Raw genomic sequence first — 19,710 nt, forward strand, 5'->3', positions numbered from 1 at the left:
CTAATGTCTTTTGGAATCAATGCCTGAATCTAATTATATGGTTGTGGTAAGTAGAAGATTTCTGATTAGAAATCCCGTGTGGATATTTTTAGGTCCCCAATGAAAATGCATTTTCTATTTTTGCAAATACTTCTTTTCTGGATTATTTTTACTTTCTGCTGACAATTCTGGTTGTCATCCTAATTGACTATTAAAGAGATACTACAGTATAAATAGATTGTTGCTTTGCCGGAGCTTGCATTTTTTAACACCACTTATCCCGTAGCAGCACACTTCTCGCTTGTCGTCCTTTTTTATTTCCAAGCAGATTTCCCCTATTTTTCTCTCTTGTATAAAGGACTATTTTACGTTTTCATCCCTCACCAAAGACAATTAATGTAAACCTTTGCATTGCTTTTTCTTTATTTCTTAGGGTATGTTCACATCTTGTTTTTTTTTATTTTTTTTTTTTTAAAGTGTTTTTTTTTACTGCGCCAAAAACTAAAGAAGTGGCAGAAAAATTGATAATACTTATTCTTACATGTGTTTTTTCCAGCGTTTTTCACCCTCGAATTTTAGGAATAAAGAGCACTACAAAAACACTGAAAGAATTGACATGTTGCATCTTGGCAAAAAAAAGCGACAGAGTTCGAAAAAAAAAAAAACCTCAATGTGTGCTTCAAATTTCAGGAATATCATTGTCGGCAAAATGCTGCATATTTTACATATCAGGTATGTTCCATAAAATAAGCTGCAAAAATGCCACGTGTGAACAGACTCTTCCAAGTCAGAACATATATTTTATGTGACTATTCACGTCAAGTTTTTCTGCTGTATAGTACATATTCAAACAAGATACTTTGTAAGAAACCTTATCAAAGAAATCTGCTCAAAATTCTCAGTTGAGTAAGGACTTTCCTATTACTGTGATAGGAGATGGCAATTGGTGCTCATAGAATTCTATGGAGAACTAGAATTGTTCTAGAAGAACTTGCAGTAGAATGTCTGTGTTTGCCTCCTGCTCCTTCCTTCTCCATAGAACTGTCCTGACCTGAAAAGTCACCAGAAGAAAACAAAACATTAACCCCTTCACGACATATACTGTAAGGTAAGTCAAGAGTCGCGTCCCTCACTTTGATGCAGGCTCCCAAGAAGAGCTCATATCTTTCCCCACACATGATGGCTGATTTAATCAGCCATCATGTGCCTTTAACAGCCGCAGGTGAACCAAAACTCCTCCAGTGGCAGTTAACCTGTTAAATGCCGCTATCAAACTCTGACAATGGGATTTAACAGGCGATGGCAGGGGCCCGCATTGTTCCAAGCTCACATCAGCGCGACGGTGACATAATCATAGGGTGCCAATGGGATGTCTGCTGATGACCCCTGTGCCTGTTATTACGATCCTTCTATGAAAGTCAGCTCACAGCTGGCGTTCATATGAGACCATGATTTTTGCTATACATAGCAATGCTGATACACTGCTCTGTACGGTACAAGCGATCGGATGATTACAGCTTCAAGTCCCCTAAAGGGACCAATAAAGAAGTGAGAAAAAAAAGTATTTAAAAATAAGAAAAAAAAATAAAGAATCATATTGCCAGGTTAGTATTTCCATATAGTGAACACGGTAAATGAAAGAAAAAAACATTTGGCTGGTTTCACATTTGCGTTTTTTTTCGCGGTATTTTAGCGCTAAATAGCGCATGCGTTTTTTTTCCTATACTTTGCATGGGATGCGCTTATGTGCGCATACACATGCGTTTGTACGCATTTTACCACGCACGCGTTTTTTTGCGGTATGCGCTCGGGTGCACAAAATGCAACCTGTTGCATTTTTTGGTGCGTCCGACTTGCCTCAAAAAAACGCATGCGCGCGCAATGCGTTTTTTTACAGCAAGACACCCATTATAGTCTATGGGTGCGCATATGTGCGCATTGGCATGCTTATGTATGCGTTTTTTTGCACATGCGTTTTTTTTTGTTAACCATGGAATTTAGGGGTTTGGGTTAGAGTTAGGGTTAGTTAAGGGGGTTTAGGGTTAGGGTTAGGGTCAGGGTCAGGGTTAGGGTTAGGTTTAGGGTCAGGGTTAGGGTTAGTTAGGGTTTAGGGTTTGGGTTAGGGTTAAGTATGGTTTGGTTAAGGGTTAGGGTTAGGGTTAGGGTCAGGGTTAGGGTTAGGGTTAGGGTTAGGTTTAGGGTCAGGGTTAGGGTTAGTTAGGGTTTAGGGTTTGGGTTAGGGTTAAGTATGGTTTGGTTAAGGGTTAGGGTCAGGGTTAGGGTTAGGGTTAGGGTTAGGGTCAGGGTTAGGGTTAGGTTTAGGGTCAGGGTTAGGGTTAGTTAGGGTTTAGGGTTTGGGTTAGGGTTAAGTATGGTTTGGTTAAGGGTTAGGGTCAGGGTTAGGGTTAGGGTTAGGGTCAGGGTTAGGGTTAGGGTTAGGGTCAGGGTTAGGGTTAGTAAAGTCATGGTTTGGGTTAGTGTGAGGGGCCACCTAATGTTGGAAAAAAATGCAAACGCGGTAAAAACGCACTTAAAACGCATACAAACGCATAAAAACGCTGCGTTTTTTTCATGCATGCTCATAAAAATGCTTGAAAAAAACGCAGCAGTTGTATGCTTTTGTATGCGTTTTTTCAATGCGTTTTTTTGCGGGAAAACGCGCTGCAAAAAAAAGCAAGTGTGAAACCAGCCTTAGATTTTTTTTCCCCATTTTCCAATGCATCACATGATCAAATGAATTGCTTCATTCAAAATTAAAACTCATCCTGCAAAACACAGGCACTCATATGGCTATATGACTTTTGGAAGAAGAGGAGGAAAAAAACAAAAATGAATAAATGGAAAATCACCTGGTGGTGAAGGGGTTAAAACAGGCTGCATGAAACACACTGACACGTGGGGGTATTTAAAGCCATGAATGGGTGCCAATTAGCATATGGACCGCCCATTTGGGAATGGAGAATGCAAATTTAAAAACTCGGGTGGAGAACAGGAGAGCGCGGTGGGAAGGAAAAAAATGTAATATTTCTTCTTTCCTAATATAACATTTCTGAGTAGAAGCTATCCAAATCATCTTCAACAATTTGGAGATTTTGCTCAGTTTTCTAAAAAAAACAAAACGCAAAACTAAATAAAAGACTTAGTGTCTACATAGTCCTAGAATATGTGCACATCTGCCCGTGCCTATGCGTCCTTCAGAGCTGCCTCCCCCTTCCCTGTGCACACTGCACCGCGCTCCGGCAGCACATGCGCACGAGCTCCCATGCTCTTAGAGGGGCTGTGCGCACATGGTAAAATGTCCCCAACTAACAGCTGGGAGTCATTTAGATAATGTAATCACCTGTAAGGTGTCTCCCAACCAATAACTGTAAGACATCTTGTATATAAGGCATCCTCCCCAATAGGAAGGAGCCTGAGCAACCCCTATAGCTTAGTGTTAGGTGTGTGGTGTGCGCAACTGTATGTCGTCAGGTCCCCCATCCCAAGTCTGTTAAAGTTATTTCCGCATCCTGTGTTCCCATAGATTATTACAGTGATAGCCTAACATGTTCAGTCCCTGTAGTCCTGAGTAAGTTAAGCTACCCTGTACCCGTGTCTGTGGTATCGATACACCGTGGCCACATCGGCGGCACCTGAACTGTTTCCCAAGACCTGTGTGTCTGTACCTTTCCCAAATGGCCATCCTGTCTGCTATCCAGAGACTGCACAGTCCGACCCTGTCCCTAGTGGCCGTCCTGCCCAGTCTAGGATTCTCTATTCATATTAATGACTAAGACCCTTTGGGTCAGCTGCTACTGCCAGATGCTGCCCATGGAGTGGTACCTGGCAGCTACCTGCTGCACCATCCTGACCTCCTCACTAGAGGCTCCAGAGAACGACAAGGTGACTGCTTAGTGATGCCCCTCCAGGTTGAGTCCGGTCCGTGGCACAGTGGGGCCACAAACCACGTGCAAAACCTGTGGGCTTGACCATTTACCAACTTTCAAAGCCTGAAGTGGTTAACAAATGTGACAAGGGAGTGGACACAGGTGCGAGTCATTTTCACATATCTGTGCATATGTTCAATTTTTGTAGAACTTTTTTTTAGCGCTTTTTCACGCAGGTTCCAAGTGGAAAGTGTCTGAAAAAGATGTCGTGTACACGTATCTTAAGGGGAATTTATACAAAAAAGTCTAATGGGTAAGCCATTTAACATATTTTTGGGTCATCCATGGGCTGGAAAATGAAATGTATAACATTGTATGTCAGCTATTAGATTGTGTTCACATCGTTCTGTCGTAAATTATAGCAAATTTGTCACGCTGCCGTTTTAACCGCGTCCTCTGGAAAATTGTGGCAAAAGCACATGTACTACATACTGTATCGAAGAAGCTCCTAATGAATGAGCCTCGGCTGTGTTCCACCTATATATCATTTTTACAGGCCTCCCCAGTCACACGGACTGTAGAGACCATTGACTGTAGACCGCATACATGGCACAGATGTAATGAATTGCAGACCCCACTCCAGAAATCATTGTTAATAAATGTCATCACTGCTATTTTTATTGACCTCTGCAGAACAGCTGTGGCCTACTGTGTACGAGTCTCCGAAAAGTCATTTGTTTTTATGTATAGGCTAATGTGAATATATGTGCACGCCCCACCTCGATCAATGCCGGGGCCCTGAGAGCCATAAATAATATGTCAGCAGCAGAACAGTACTTAACATCGGGAGAGCATCGATGTGTAATGTGTCACACATGGGCCTCCAGACTAATGGTGAATATCTGTACATAAGTGAATATTGGCTTGCTATAATCTGGCATTACTAGATTTTTCTTCTTTGGATTAATGTAGCTATACAAAGAAAATCTACAAATTTTTATGTAAAAACGTTTTTGCAACAGTTCGATTCATTGTGCAAAGTAACTCCAAGTACCATCTATAGAAATCAACACTAGAGTTGAGCAAAAGATTTGCGTTGTCTTAGTTTGGTGGTCTATTGTGGTGTAAAGGGGTTGGTTTAATAATGTTGATTGCTGTATTTATGCCTTTTCGCTTACTGATATTGCTTTTCTATGTACTACCTAACGTATAGTATGGTACTTCTGCGCCTTCTGGGTATTACCATTACTATGTTTTCATGTTCCTGATTGTATACAGTGTAGCAATGTTTCATGTTTCATGTATAGTATAGGGAAAGTGTAGTACTATTTATTGGACACTAGAGGGGGCACTCTAGCATATAGAATAGGTAGTGGGTAGTATAGGGTTAAGTGTAGGAGGGCTGCCGAGAGAAAAGGATAGAGCAGAAGGCAAGTTGGTCCGATGGGGCCAGGGTGCCCAAAGTGTCCACATGGGCTATAGGCCCAGGACGGCTCAGCAGCCACGCAATGTTAAGTAGCTGCAGCCCATGTTATCCACGGCCACTGGGCATCATTGCAGTGGGCCAGTACAGGAGAAGGAAGATATGGCGACTCATAGCCTGGGCGGATGCCTTTAGGGCGGGAGTCGGTTGGAGTGAGGAACTGAAGGAAGTTGGAGCTTCGAAGGGAATGGTGCAGACGGGCCAGATGCCTTAGCAGAGGCAACCAAACTGGGTGGCTGATGATTTCAAGTCTGGAGCGAAACAAGCAGATGGAATTGTCATCATGGCAAGGTTAGGCCAGGAAGAATCTGGGGAGCAGTCTAAGATGGTCTGGTCCGGACATGTGCCGCACAGAAGTGTCAGCGAAGTAGGGAAAGATGAGGAAACAAGTGAAGTTGAATGTGAATTCCATGATGTGCCAACTGTGGATATAATGTGTGAAGTTCTAAGTAAATAAAACATTCAAGTTATCCTGGACTATGTCTTCATTACTGGGGGTCGACTGGGAGAAGGGCTGTCGCCACCTGGGAAGTGCCCAGGGGGACCTGAACCTGGAGATGCAAATACGATGAGAAGTGGAATACAGCTTTCTGTGAGGGAAGGTCGGGACACAGATGCTTCAGTGTCTCTGGCCATGACTACAGTCCTGGACGTCCCTTACAGTGGCAGCTCAGATGATATTGTGGGGTCTACTAAGTGCAAAAGGTGCCCACGATGTCGGGTTCCTAAGTGAAGACTGCCCTGTTCTGGCTGCCTCAGAAGCCCAGACTGGATGATGGACCAGGACACCTCTAGGAGCTACCCTACAAGTCAAAAGTACACTAGCTCCCATAGATTGGTTGTGAAGATCCCAAGCAATGAAGATAAAAGCCCCTGCTTGGCTCGAGTTGAAGATAAAGCAAACGAAGGTCTACAGCCATTTGGATATCTTCAACAATTTGTTAGTAAATCTTAAAATGTTCCAGGTATATTAAAAATACTGCATCAAGGCAAAAATCAACCCACTTCCAACACAGATCTTAAAGACTAAAGAGAGCTCTACATTATGTCCAAAATGCATTGCTTTTGCCTTGATGAAATATTTTTAATGTACCGGGAACCTTTTAAGCTGGCCTCATATATCGGTGACATTTTATATCCAAACGACTGGATTGGATATCTTCATTACCTTACCTTATGAGTCAGTGTTGAGCCAAACCAATGTCTTCTCCAAAAAGAAAAGATCTTCAATCTAAGGCATCAGTTTCTGGGTTCTCAACCCTCAATAGTGCAGGATCGCATATTGGTTTATTGGATGAGGTGTCTGTTAAAGAGATTGTGGGTGCTGTTTCTTCTTGTGTAGACCATCAAGCTGATGTAGGAGATTTACAAGTGACCCAGTGCTCCATTGGAAAAAGGATATCCAAGAAGCTCTCTCCCAGGAAGTAGAAAACTCACTAGAGCCACCTGCTATGGGTGTAACCCACTAAACAGGTGCTGCTGGCCTTCACAACCCACTGAACAGGTGCTGCTGGCCCTTTCAACCCACTGAACAGGTGCTGCTGGACCTCTCAACCCACTGAATAGGTGCTGTTGGCCCTTTTATCCCACTGAACAGATGCTGCTGGCCCTCTCCTATTCTCATGGCGAAAAATAGTAATTGTGAGCACACTCATGATTTCTGGCTCATACACATGGCTATGTAACAAATGTATGTGCTATGTATCCATTGTATATAGCCCATAGATTCTTATTGGTCCTAACTATACCACTGTGTGGTGTGCTTTTGAGAAATACTTGAAAAACTTTTCGTGAGATATTGCCACTGGAATGTGACACTGCCTAGATCCTATGAGTTCTTAAAGGGTTGGTCCGAAACACAAATTAATTTTCATTCTAAATCTATTTATTGCCATAATCTAACCTATTTTCTAAAATACTTTAATTAAAAACCATTCCCTCATTACACTATTTAAAGTACTTTTTTTCCACTTCCTTTTTGATGATGTTCAGCCCCCTCCCTGAAACAAAGCATCATCAGTGACGTCCGTTACAGAGGCTGGTCTAGTATCTAGCATGCATCAGTTCTCAGTAGATTCTTGTCACTGTTACTATGTGCATGGTGACAGTGCGCTTTCTCGGCGACTCTGATCCGATGTAACAAGCCGGCAACAAAGAGGAATATTTTCAACTCCTCAATATTTTTTGAGCAGGTAAAAAAAACTAAAAAATTAATTTTACACTACCATAAGACTTAACATTGTCAGTTCCTGTCATATGATTTGTCACGTCGGACTACAAGTTTTTCCATTTTTCTAAATTAGAAAACTATAATGCATCACGTCACATCATCCTACAATATCAAACTTCAGCACGGTAAGGACTTTCCATTAGAGCACCAAGACTTTCAGTGTTTTTCCCAGTAATATTTCTACAATATATTAAATATTTGACCGAATACCATATGATAAATGAGATGACCTCCTGCTGAAGCCAGACTTAAAAGCAACAAAATGTTAGTTGCCCTTTGTTCTTCTTGACTTCCTTCATCATGATTAATTATTTTGTAAGAATGTCTGGTCATCTGGGATTAAGAAATAAGGTTAAAATAGGAGCTGCTGTCAGGTAGAAACAGCCTTGTTTTTGTCTCGGAGGCATTTTCAATGTTTATGATGATTAATGACTGAAAAAACCCTGTTTATTTTATTAGAATGGTAATTATCCTTACACTGTGGCTCAGTGGTTAGCACTGTTGCTTTGCAGTGCTGGGGTTCTGGGTTCAAATCCTACCAAGGAAAACATCTGCAAGGCATTTATTTGTGTGTTTTCCATGCATTTGTCTGGGTTTTTTCTGGGTTCTTCAGTTTCCTCCCAGTCTTGACAAGTATAGAGATAGGGAATTTAGATAGTTGAGCCCCAATGAGAACAGTGATGATGTCTGTAAAGTGCAATTAATGATGCTTTGTAAGTGCGGAAAAATAAATATTTGGACAGAAATAAAAATGGAAAATGAAATTTAACTTGGATATTAAAAAGAAATTCCAAATTGTAATATTTTGAAAGGAGTGCTGTGATGTTGCTCATAGTGTACATAAGTATACATGGTTGGTAGTTGGAACTACCATGGACATGCCATCTTTAGTGGGACTCTATGCGTTTGATGCTGGCATAGGTGGAGAACAATGTGGAGCTTAAACCGATGTAAGGATTATAATCAGGAGAGGTTTCAACTCCAACGGCAGGAGATGTAGTTGGATTGTGTGTGGTGCTTGGAGAACCTGGGATTATTAGCCAGTGTCTATTGTTGGTGAATTAGTGAGCAACGTGGTGGATTGCCTGGTGCACTCTTGGGAGACCTGCTGGCATGAGATGCTATTGCTTAGCGCAAGGCATTGAAGTCCTGGAAATTTGTCGTTGCATGGGCGGAAGTTGTGTTAGCCTACACGTGGAGGACAACTCATATGTTGTCACCAAATTGGTGTTGGCTGTGCATGCAATGCCATATAAAGGAGACACTGAAAGATGTGTCACCTATATAAATGTTATCCAACACTAGTTGAGGACCTAATGAAAACAACAATCTCATCAAAGTCTCTGGAAATAGCCAGGTGACTTTAACGTTATAAACCCTGTACTACAATGATAAAGAAGTACAGTATTGGCTCATCCATCATCTATGACATTCGGAAGCAGAAGGTCCAATTATGTTCAGCTATAACATGAGGTGAAACCATCCAGGGCCTGATGAAGCAGCAAATGCTGAAGCAGCAAAAAAATCATTCCAGTTTGATAAGATAGTGCGTGAGTGGGTTACACCATTGGTTCCCCAAGGAAATATTTTCTCCAAGCCCACGATTAATGAGAATTGAAGAGCTTTCATGAGACAAGCAAATGTGAACGCTTTCTAACAGCCTGCTGTGAAACTTTATAAAAAGTTCATAAAACTAAAAAGTAAAATATAGGTATTCTGTGTACGGTTACAGAAGGAAGAGTTTGTGAAAGCCGAGAAACCAAAACCTTTCAAAAACATCTATGGAAGATCATTGGATGTAAAATTGTACATTGATTTTTAAAAAAAAAAAGTTATCCCAGGATTAGAACAATATGGCTACTCTCACAAATACAGCACCAGACATCTCCACGCGATGTGTCTGGTTTACAGCTGAGCTACAATAAAGCAATAAAGTAAATGTGGCTGTGTTGGTGTGGTATTTTTTTGTGCAAAAAAAATCAGCCATAGTTTTCTAACATCCGATAAAGCCTTTAAAAAATAGAGAGGATCAGAGCCATGGTCTAGGCAATGGGTGGAGGTTGACATGATGATGGGCTGTAGGGAAGGGTGGGAGGAGGTGGGGTGATACTTGATAAGGGTATATAAAAGAATGTTTTGGGGAGAGGCCAATCAACTTAAATCCAAGCTGCCTTCGCTACTTTTAGGTACTTGCTTTGGAAATATGGAAAAATGGGAAAGGTTTATCGGGTTATGGTGACCGTGGTGATTGGGAGTTCCTTGCCGTTGTGTTAAATTGGTCTGAGGAATGAGTCCCAAATTTCTGGATAACAATTACTAGTTGGTCTGTTGAGTTTTTGGGCTCCTGGCAAGGGGTGTCCCTAGGAGTCAGTTAATAGCAAGCCAGCTGTTATTGACAATTATTATTTATGGTGCTCCTTAGTCAACGAGGTCACGGCTGGTGGTAATTATAGGTTTATTGGTTATTTGGTGATCTCCAAATGTTTTTTGTAGCTTTGGTGACCTAATGAGACCTAGGTGTACAGAAACTACTTCTGATGGTATTACATAGACATTCACATCAGCAGACATTAGTGATTCTCATGTGGCACTGTCCTGGACTAGACTCCCAGCAGCCATTGCTCCTCTTTGGATCATAGAGTAGGAGAAGCAGCAGAGGAAGGGACTGATTGGCTGAGCAGGTTGGAGAAGAATGGTGGAGCTAGTAAGAGGAAGCAAAAAGTGTGGAATCCTCCATGTCACCTTCCAACAAGACAATGAGTGGCCTAGTCCACGCGAAGGATGCATCGAATTTATTAACACGTGCACACCACTTAATGTATTTGGATTATTTTTGCTGTGCCTTTGCCAGAAATGCTAACCTAGTAAGAGACTGGAGTAGCATATTTGTTGTAAGAAACACCATCAGTTTTAATGAACTTGACGTAGTTGGCCAAATCTGGGGTGAAAACACCTGAATTTGTAAAATTTGGCTGTAGCTTCATGTTGTGCAAAAATGCTGTCACTCTTAAAAGTGTTCTATGTTCCTGGCATAAACACTTTGATGAATCGGCCCTTAGATCTAAAAAGAATGAAATCAGCTGAAAAATTCCATATAGACACAATTAATTGAGACCAAATAGAAAATTCCTCGATAAGGTATTTAATATGCTCTGAGGTCGAGATAAGAGAATAAATTCCTTACAAATCTAAATAATAATGAATTTTACTAAAATTGCCAGGATCCACATTTTTTGTCATTTGACGTGCACAAATACATCAAGATGAACCCCAAAGTCGCCGTTTTGCTGGATTATTTTAGAGTCAGGAAGGGGTAAAAAATATAATAAAAGTTTATACTCAGATGTGCTGGACCAACCCCCTCATCCATCCAGCCTATGTAGCCCCCTGTACGGTCATCCATTTTTTTTGTTTAGGAACTTACGGCCTCCGGATCAACGAGCCTCTAGTCTTGGGGTCTTCCATCACTCCATGGGTCTCATGCAGACCACAGAGCATATCACTGATGTACGCTCTTCGGCACATGATCACGTGTGGTCTAGTCCATGACAAAACACCTGAAGAATGGAGGCTGGAAAATTCAAAAACATGAGTCTCCGAAGAAAAACCCAGAATAGTGAGCGGTGAGCTGTGGAGGTAGGAAAAGTGAGCATCGGGCAAAGGACAGGTGAGTATTATCTTTTATTATTTTGTTTAACCTATTCCTGACCCTTAAAAAAAATCCAGTAAAATAGCGACGCAAATCTTGAAAAATTCAGATCCTGGCAAAATGAAAAAAAATCTGAAATTCCTGACAAATTCATTTCATTCCGAATCGATTTTCTCATCTCTACCAATATCCTCTGTAGATATGGACATCACCGATCCTATCCTTGGCGATGCTATACAGAGGGATGAATGATGGATTGACTTAGCTTTTCTCAACAGAACAGGTGTAATAGTGAGGTGACCCCGGCTCATCCAATTTACATTACTATGTGCAAATTAACCAAGGGATCATATATTACAATCAGTGATGGCAGTGTCAGACACACCCATTTAATGGAAAAGATTTTTTTTTTTAAATAAACTTTTTGGAAGACTTACAGAAGAATAGCACAATGCATTGTTAGAAGAAAAGATGCTTCAGAATTGTCATCTCATAGGGAATACAAGAATTTACTAAAGACATTTCCCGTCAAAAGTGTTATTCGTATTTTAGCAAGCTATCCCTACTTCCCTACTGTAAAGAATAAGGAAGAGGAAAACTTTCCCCCTTATTTTTTGGCAGTTAAGCCACACCCATAACCTACTCAGTCCTTTTTGTGCCCACACAAAAAAAGTCCTCAAATAAAGCCCCTTAGTATTACATATAGCCTTCCAAAGCCTCATGCAGTATGACATCCTAAAGATGTCCCACATATACAGCTCTGGCAAAAAATAAGAGACCACTGCACAGTTTTATAAAAATCAGCTTCTCTACATGTCTGACAGCCATTCCATTCCAGTGTCAGCTGAATTCCAACCAGAGTACACCTCATTCTATTTAATGTGCTTCTGATGAGGTGATCACCTGAACCAAATCTTATTTAACGAAGGAAAGTATAAAAAAGCCTACTGTGGTGTTCACAATCCTCTTGCAATAGGACAAGCTGGATGTCAAAACAAGTGCTAGTAATATCCCAAAAGTCATAGAAATGAAAAAATAACTTTTAACCAAGCCAAAGGAGTTGAAAAGTCTTGAGTGAGGAAAAGAAGGGCTCAATTCTGGATTTACTAGCAGAGGGATACAATGAGCGTCATGTTGCCTCCATCCTTAAAATTTCTAAGAAGGCAGTCCATTACAACAAGGTCAAGCAGCAGACATTGGGGACAACAAAGCTACAGACCGGCAGAGGGTGAAAACGACTCTCCACTGACCGGGATGACAGTCATCTTATTTGAATGTCACTCAGCAACCGCAGGATGACATCAAGTGGCCTACAAAAATGGCAAATGGCAGCTGGGGTGAATCATGATTATTCCACAAAATATTCATTTCTGAACTCTTCCTGAGTTACAACATTAGTATTGTTGTTTCTAAATGATTATGAACTTGTTTTCTTAGCATATTTGAGGTCTGCAATTACTGCATTTTTTTTGTTCTTTTGACCATTTCTCATTTTCTGAAAATAAATACAAAATTTAGTGCTTGGAAATTCAGAGACATGTTGTCAGTAGTTTATAGACTAAAAGAGCAATTTACATTTCACTCAAAAATATACTTATAAGGGCTCATACTCACTGGAGAGAAAATTGGACGAGTGCAATCCGATTAAAAATCGGATTGCACTCTGACCAATGTTAGTCAATGGGTGACATCTCACTTGCTATTTTTTTCCCATCCGAGATCGGACTGCGAAAAAAATCGCAACATTCTGCGATTTGCTACGATTTTCGTTTGAAAATCACCAAAGCAAGTCAATGGGTGCGATTAAAAAACGGACAAAAAAACGGACCATCCGTTTTAAACGGATACATTACCATTATGTGTCATGGAACACTGTAAATTGTCCTGTAAATGACTGTAGAAAAATAGTTGCTGAGAAAAAAAACAGATTGCGTACGGATGGAGAATGGATGGAAAGATTAAAAACCGCATAGAAATCACATGACACTCGCATAGCACTCCTCCCTTTTTTACAGTCCAGAAATCGGACCGTTTTTTTTTTAATTGCAAATGGGGATGAGCCCCAAAGAGAAAAATCGGACAAAATGAAAATTTTGCTGTGGTCTCTTAATTTTTGCCAGCGCTGTATGTGGAGGGGTATCTTTGATAAAACTCCGGGGCTTTATTAGGGGCAGTATTTTTATATGGGGTGCACAGAAAGGTCCGGGAGGGGTTTGTGGTGTTAAAACAATTGCTGCGCTGTGCAGCATAAGTTATCCCTCAATCCTGTCCTTCAGTGTTGGGACTTGTGATGTCCTTTACCTTATTCGTTTACCCAGCTGTCCCAGTAACATACATAACTGCAGCATGATGAAATATTTGTTAGCCATTTATGGTCGCTCTCTCGCAAACACACAAAGACATATGCAACCCTCACTACTCATCCTTATGTCTTGAGGGTGACAGCTGTGACAGCTTCCTCCAGACTGGCACTTGCACAGTTAAACATCTCTTCATCTTCCCAGCACTCCCACTCCATGCTCCCTGAATGGTAACAACACACAATATAGGGGGGGATATGATTAAACTTCCATTTGCTGCCATCAGCCAGTGCTGCAGCGCTGACTTCCCCTATACGGTCTATGTACAGTGTGTACATGCTTGCATCATGCTCCAGTGCATGTGATCGCTGCCGGCATCATGCATGCATCATGCATAGCAAGCAGCGCTCATCAGGCATTGCATGTAGGCATCCCTATTGTGTGCTGGGCACTGCAGTCTGGAAGCTCAGTGTATATATATGGGGAGTGGAAAGGAGAGAAGAACAGGAGGAGCCACAGATCCCTGCAGCTGATCACACACACACATACACTCACATACACCAACACTATCTCCATTCTCCCTGACACACACTCACCACAATCATGATGATCCTATCACCTCCCCCAAAAAGAAAAAGGACAGGGGCTATTTCATCCTGATCTCAGTTCCATTCATGCCATAAGCATCTTCACCAGGATCCTACAAAAAGGACATGAAGCCAAAGGCAGACCCCGACCAACATTAGTGCTATCGTCCCAGAGTGTAGGTTGCTGCAAGAAGGCAACCTCACTGCTCCATCCTCAGTTCTGCTCTGCTGATCTTCAGTTTTTGGGGGAGGGGGGGGACATTGACTCTGAGATTGCTAGGCTGGACCTCAGCTTGAACTCCTGTGCATTTTGTTCAGTGTTACTCTCAAGGCGAAGATTCCTTCCTTGCACCTGATCGGCGAGAAGAAACAATTCCGTCGCTTCATCATTTCATTTTTTTTATTCTTCTTTTTATTTTTCTTTCTTCTTCTGCATGCCAACTTCTAGGCAACGTCAACCCTGCAGGAGATGCTTTGCTGCAGAACCAAAGCCAAAAGGGATCGGGATCTGGGGATGAGATAATGAGATCATTCGTATTGTCTATAGGAAGGAAGAAATTGATACAGTAAATCAGTTTTACATCTTTCCTGCATAGGAAAATCTCAATGGACGTTCACGGATTATGTGGCTTGTAACTGAGCGTAGGGACATAGACTTTCCCAGCAATAGAAATCAAAGCTATTAAGGAAAAGAAGAAAAAAAAACAATAAAAAAAGAGAAACCGGAAAAGGAACTAAAGAAGAAAGTGACAGATTTTTTTGCACATCCATTGAATCTGGCTGTTGTTGCTTTTTTCATATTATGTCTGCACTCCGAAAGAAATTTGGGGACGATTATCAGGTAGTGACCACTTCATCGAGTGGTTCTGGATTTAATCAAGCTGCTCCCAAAAAGAAAAGACAGAGGTTTGTAGAAAAGAACGGCCGATGTAACGTCCAGCATGGCAACCTGGGGAGTGAGACCAGCAGATACCTCTCTGACCTCTTTACCACCCTGGTGGACCTTAAATGGCGTTGGAATCTGTTTATCTTTATTCTGACTTACACAGTAGCGTGGCTTTTTATGGCGTCCATGTGGTGGGTCATCGCCTACATGAGAGGGGATCTTAATAGAGCACATGATGATAACTATACGCCATGTGTGGCTAATGTCTACAACTTTCCATCGGCCTTTCTCTTCTTCATCGAGACCGAGGCCACCATTGGTTACGGATTCAGGTACATTACTGACAAGTGCCCGGAAGGAATTATCCTCTTTCTTTTCCAGTCTATCTTAGGATCCATCGTCGATGCCTTTTTGATAGGTTGCATGTTCATAAAGATGTCTCAACCCAAAAAGAGAGCCGAAACTTTAATGTTTAGTGAACATGCGGTCATTTCCATGAGAGATGGAAAACTCACCCTGATGTTCAGAGTGGGAAACCTACGAAACAGCCATATGGTTTCTGCTCAAATCCGCTGTAAATTGCTCAAAGTAAGTATCCGTGACTGCATTTTTTTGTCTAGAATTTGAAGAAATAATCAGACTCCATTAAATATTGACATTTCTGTCTGTCCTATGTCCACCATGAGGTTACACGGAGGTTACAAAGTTGTGTCTACAGAAATGACCACCATTGGGTTGATTGTCACATAGGTTGAGTCAAACATGGATAAGTGGCTTGTAATCACAATCTGTTCATGTGATTTTCACACTCACAATTATATCTTTCATTACGGGAGAATATAACTTAAATCTAATCTTTTACACAATGTAAATGTAATGTTAACTTTTCCTAGATAAATATGAACTCTGGTCTGGTTGGGTTGTTGACTTGTTTAGGGCTTACTGTGGGGTGCACAGTACCAGTCTGCTGCTCCAAAAGGCCGGCTTTTTATAATTGTTTTTATCATGCTTATGTTAAAGGTTTCTTTTTCATTGTCTATAAATGAATTCCTTATTATTTCTAATGTTCACACAACATACCGTGACAGTTTGATCAATTTTCATTCTGTGGAGTGTAGATGGTAGGAGGCGAAAGATAACCTTGTTATACCAGTTATCGAGAAGCCATTTCTAGCTGACCTTTACTTGTACTCCAAAGTTGCAGGATTAAAATTTCCAAGGCAAATGCTTTTACAGTCGGTTTATTATGGAGCTGTCATGGTAACGAGATATCCTGATTTATCAACACCTCAGGGGTTAATGCCGTGTGCTACTTTTAAGAAATCTCCCAGTTGCTTTTCTTCCTAATCTAAAGACTAAGCCGGCTGCTCATTTAGTCATTCATTCATCACTGTTTAGACCAGCAAATATATTTTCTCCTGTAACTTTCTGCCGTAATGATCACCTGGAGTCTCCTTTGTTGGCTGCATTTCACATGGCTGGGCTACAACAGTATCGATTTGCGGTGCCATCTCTCTCATTTATCTTTACCACAATCTATTTTGTCTATTCTGAACATTTCTGTTCAGCATTTGGTTCAGGAAACTCCTAATTCACAATGAATGTTGCAAGCTGTAAACAGCAGCATGAAGTCAGCTTCAGGGGGCTGCAGCCCGGGGGGCCTATGGCGAGTCAAATGATCCGAACTAACAGCATCATAGATCTGCATAATGCAGTGAGTTTGGTTCATTATTTCTGTGGTCTGGCCAGGATTTGTGACCATAACATAACCATCTAAGTAAAGCTGAGGGCTGGTTTGAAGGCGCCGTACTTCAGCTGAAATATCTTAGATCTTTATCCTGATCAAAATTCTGTTCTGTAGAACCACAGAGGTCCTAATATTATGACTGTAATTTGGACTCTGAAGTATGTCCTTGTTGGGGTCTTGGTAAGCCTGTCTAATAAGTCCCATACCCATAGGTAGTTGTTGGCCCAAAAATAGTTTGGCTGATCGTTCGGCCGATAGTCATCTTCTACTGAATTCTCCATACACAGGAGCGCTCACTCTGCCGACAAGAGAGCCACAACCAGACTCCTCTGGGGACGGCTTATCTAACTGAAAGCTAAATGATCAGCACTCCAAAATCGAACATGCTGGATCCTGGTGTTGAGATACCCCCACACAGTAGACTGCCGGCTGAGCCCACCAATATCAACAGGTTCAATCAACATTAGTTTAATGTGTATGGGGGCCATAAGACTGCTACTGTGAGTAATATATCTATGGAGAAAAAAGGACACGTATGACAGAATATCATGGATAATTCTAATTACATAGCATCTAAAGGCCATGTTCAACATATACAAAAACATTTCATGACTTGGCTCACCCTACTCTTGTCTTCGAAAACATTGTAGTTTCACCTATATACATAAATATAAATGGAAACATATTGGGAAGGCAAAAAATAAATTAATGGGAACCTGTTACCTGATTTATGCTCCCTAAACATTGGCAGTATGAATAAGAACCTGGTGGCAGAATTGCAGCCAGATATATTTTTCAACCAAATGCTCCCGTGTTTCAAAGAAACCATAGTTTTCCAACCAGAGATTATAGACCGAGACAAGACTAGTCCAGAACCATCCCCAGTGGCTTTATCCCATGCTGCTCCTGGTGGTTGACAGGGCTCTCTCTATGTAGGACACACTAGAGAGAGGCCTATCAATCACATGGAGCTTCATGGGAAAGCTAATCGAGAGCAGAACCGGAATCACATCCCTCTGTATGGCTCTTCAAACTATATTTTCCTTGTGAATCTGGCAAAAATATACCTGGCTGCAATCAGCCAGGCTCAGATTCATGCTACCCACAGTTTGGTCAGCATGAATCGAGAGACAGGCACCCTTTAAAAGCAATGCAAAATTGGTCATATTGATGGACACCAATGGCAGCCAATTGACCTCTCTGAGGACTAACTGTGGTGTCAATCTTCTTTTTTGAAGGGATCTATGAAAGAGGCTCTTAGTATAGCCTTCAGTGAAAATATGTTCCTAGCCTAAGGTAGGAATGGCCAACATTTTGTAGCCTTTAGAAGACAGCTGGATTAACGTTCTTGATTTCCTTACAGTAAGAACCTTCATAGACCAATAAATTACAACGTGAGGCTCCGGTGGCAACTTTCTTGGTGGATTGTCTACCTGGCTCTTGGAGTTTGTCTTACTCTGGGATTGGACTAGTGGCTCCACAATATACAATATGTCACCCAATGGGGCCATGTTGTCCGATTTAATTAAGCCATTATGTTTTAGGCTTGTTAAGTTTGTGTTACTGGTAATGGCAAGTGACATATGTCTCGGTCCTTAATAATCTTTGGTTTCTTGTGTTTATTGATATTTATTGCTAGATTTTGGATAAATAAAAATCAAAAGGGGGATCCAAAAATCAAAAAAGTATTATTATCGTTAGGAAAAGTTTTCAGTTTTTGAGAGCTTTGGGAATTTGACCCTGGCAGCCTTGTCTGGTTTTGCTGCTTATACGCCTTTATTTTGCTGAATGACATGGGACCTAAGTCATCAAAGTTGAAGTCCCTAACCCCTTTTTAAAACCCTTGAAAAAAAAATGCAAGCGAAATAAAATATTAACCAAATGCCAGAATATCGGAAAACTTGATCCTTTCGGATTGCATACATTTTTTTCTTGCCACATACATTATATAAATCAGTAAGACTTTTTTTTTAATGAAAACAATTCAAAAACCCAAAAAGTAAAGTCTAACAATCTATAAATATTACATATTGATTGAGGATAAAATAATCCTTAGATGTCACAGTTCCACATTTTTTGTATAATCTTTATTACATTACAAATGAATTTTACAATAGACGGACTGTGAAATGATTAAAAAAAAACAAAATGAGTGAAAAAATAGTAAATTATTAAATTAATTGACAAATATTTCCAGTTCCCAGAAATTGAAAGTATCCAATCCTATACAATACATACTGGGTTATGTACTTGATATGTGATTAGTGCCCTAAGGGCTTTGTATTACATAGCAGTATATACATTACATCCACAAAAGACTTGGGTTGGAAGGGTCAAGATAATTTGATGGCATGAAGGACATTCAATTGACATCTTGCAACGGCATGAAAATCTTCACGCCTGTTCTAGAAGCCACCGTGAAATGGATTATTTAACCCTTTCTATCAAATCTTGATTTCTCCCAAGGTTCAGGCTACCCTTACATTTCCAATTAGACTAAGTCTAGCTACATTTAGCCCTTCTCCGGTGTTTATTTTTAATATTATTTAAGGTTCACCGTACACGTTATGGTTGAAAGATGATCCATGCCTTCCAGTGTTTTCTTGAGAAGCAAAGTGGCAGAGAAGGTTGCTAGGCAGTGCATTATGGGAAAACTGGGGGTTATTTATTTTAGGTTTTCTTTGGGTGGGAGAGCGGAATACTGATTCATCAGCACTAAATGTTTTGTTACTTAAGGCTTCCGAGAGGATTTTTTTAAAATTTTTTTTTATTTTTTATTTTTTTTATGTTTGCAAGGTTTTGTCAAATTTGTGCGCATTCCCTGAGTGCTTAATATGCTCAACACACAAATAAATCATTAAGTGCTTGTACACAGTTTGCTTCTTAAGAGCAATAAGCCCATTTCGTTATCTGCACGGGGAGGTAGCACAATTAGAAAAGCTTTAGAGAACCCTGCTGTCTGTCCATGTTTCAATATACATGG

At 40.8% G+C, this 19,710-nt stretch overlaps 1 protein-coding gene across 2 annotated transcripts in view; it reads left to right on the forward strand.

The window, feature by feature from the left end:
- The first annotated feature begins 13,815 nt into the window (after positions 1–13,815).
- KCNJ3 (potassium inwardly rectifying channel subfamily J member 3) overlaps positions 13,816–19,710 on the forward strand; it is a 274,595-nt gene continuing 268,700 nt past the window's right edge. For both annotated transcript variants that reach the window (XM_073545642.1, XM_073545643.1), the window contains exon 1: positions 13,816–15,568. In XM_073545642.1, the coding sequence (XP_073401743.1) occupies positions 14,897–15,568 (672 nt within the window). In that variant the 5' untranslated portion in view covers positions 13,816–14,896. The remainder of the gene's footprint in view (positions 15,569–19,710) is intronic.

This window comes from Dendrobates tinctorius, unplaced genomic scaffold (genome assembly GCF_039654945.1).
Source record: "Dendrobates tinctorius isolate UK_male_01 unplaced genomic scaffold, ASM3965494v1 ptg000143l, whole genome shotgun sequence".
In the NCBI taxonomy this organism is placed as follows: Eukaryota; Metazoa; Chordata; class Amphibia; order Anura; family Dendrobatidae; genus Dendrobates; species Dendrobates tinctorius.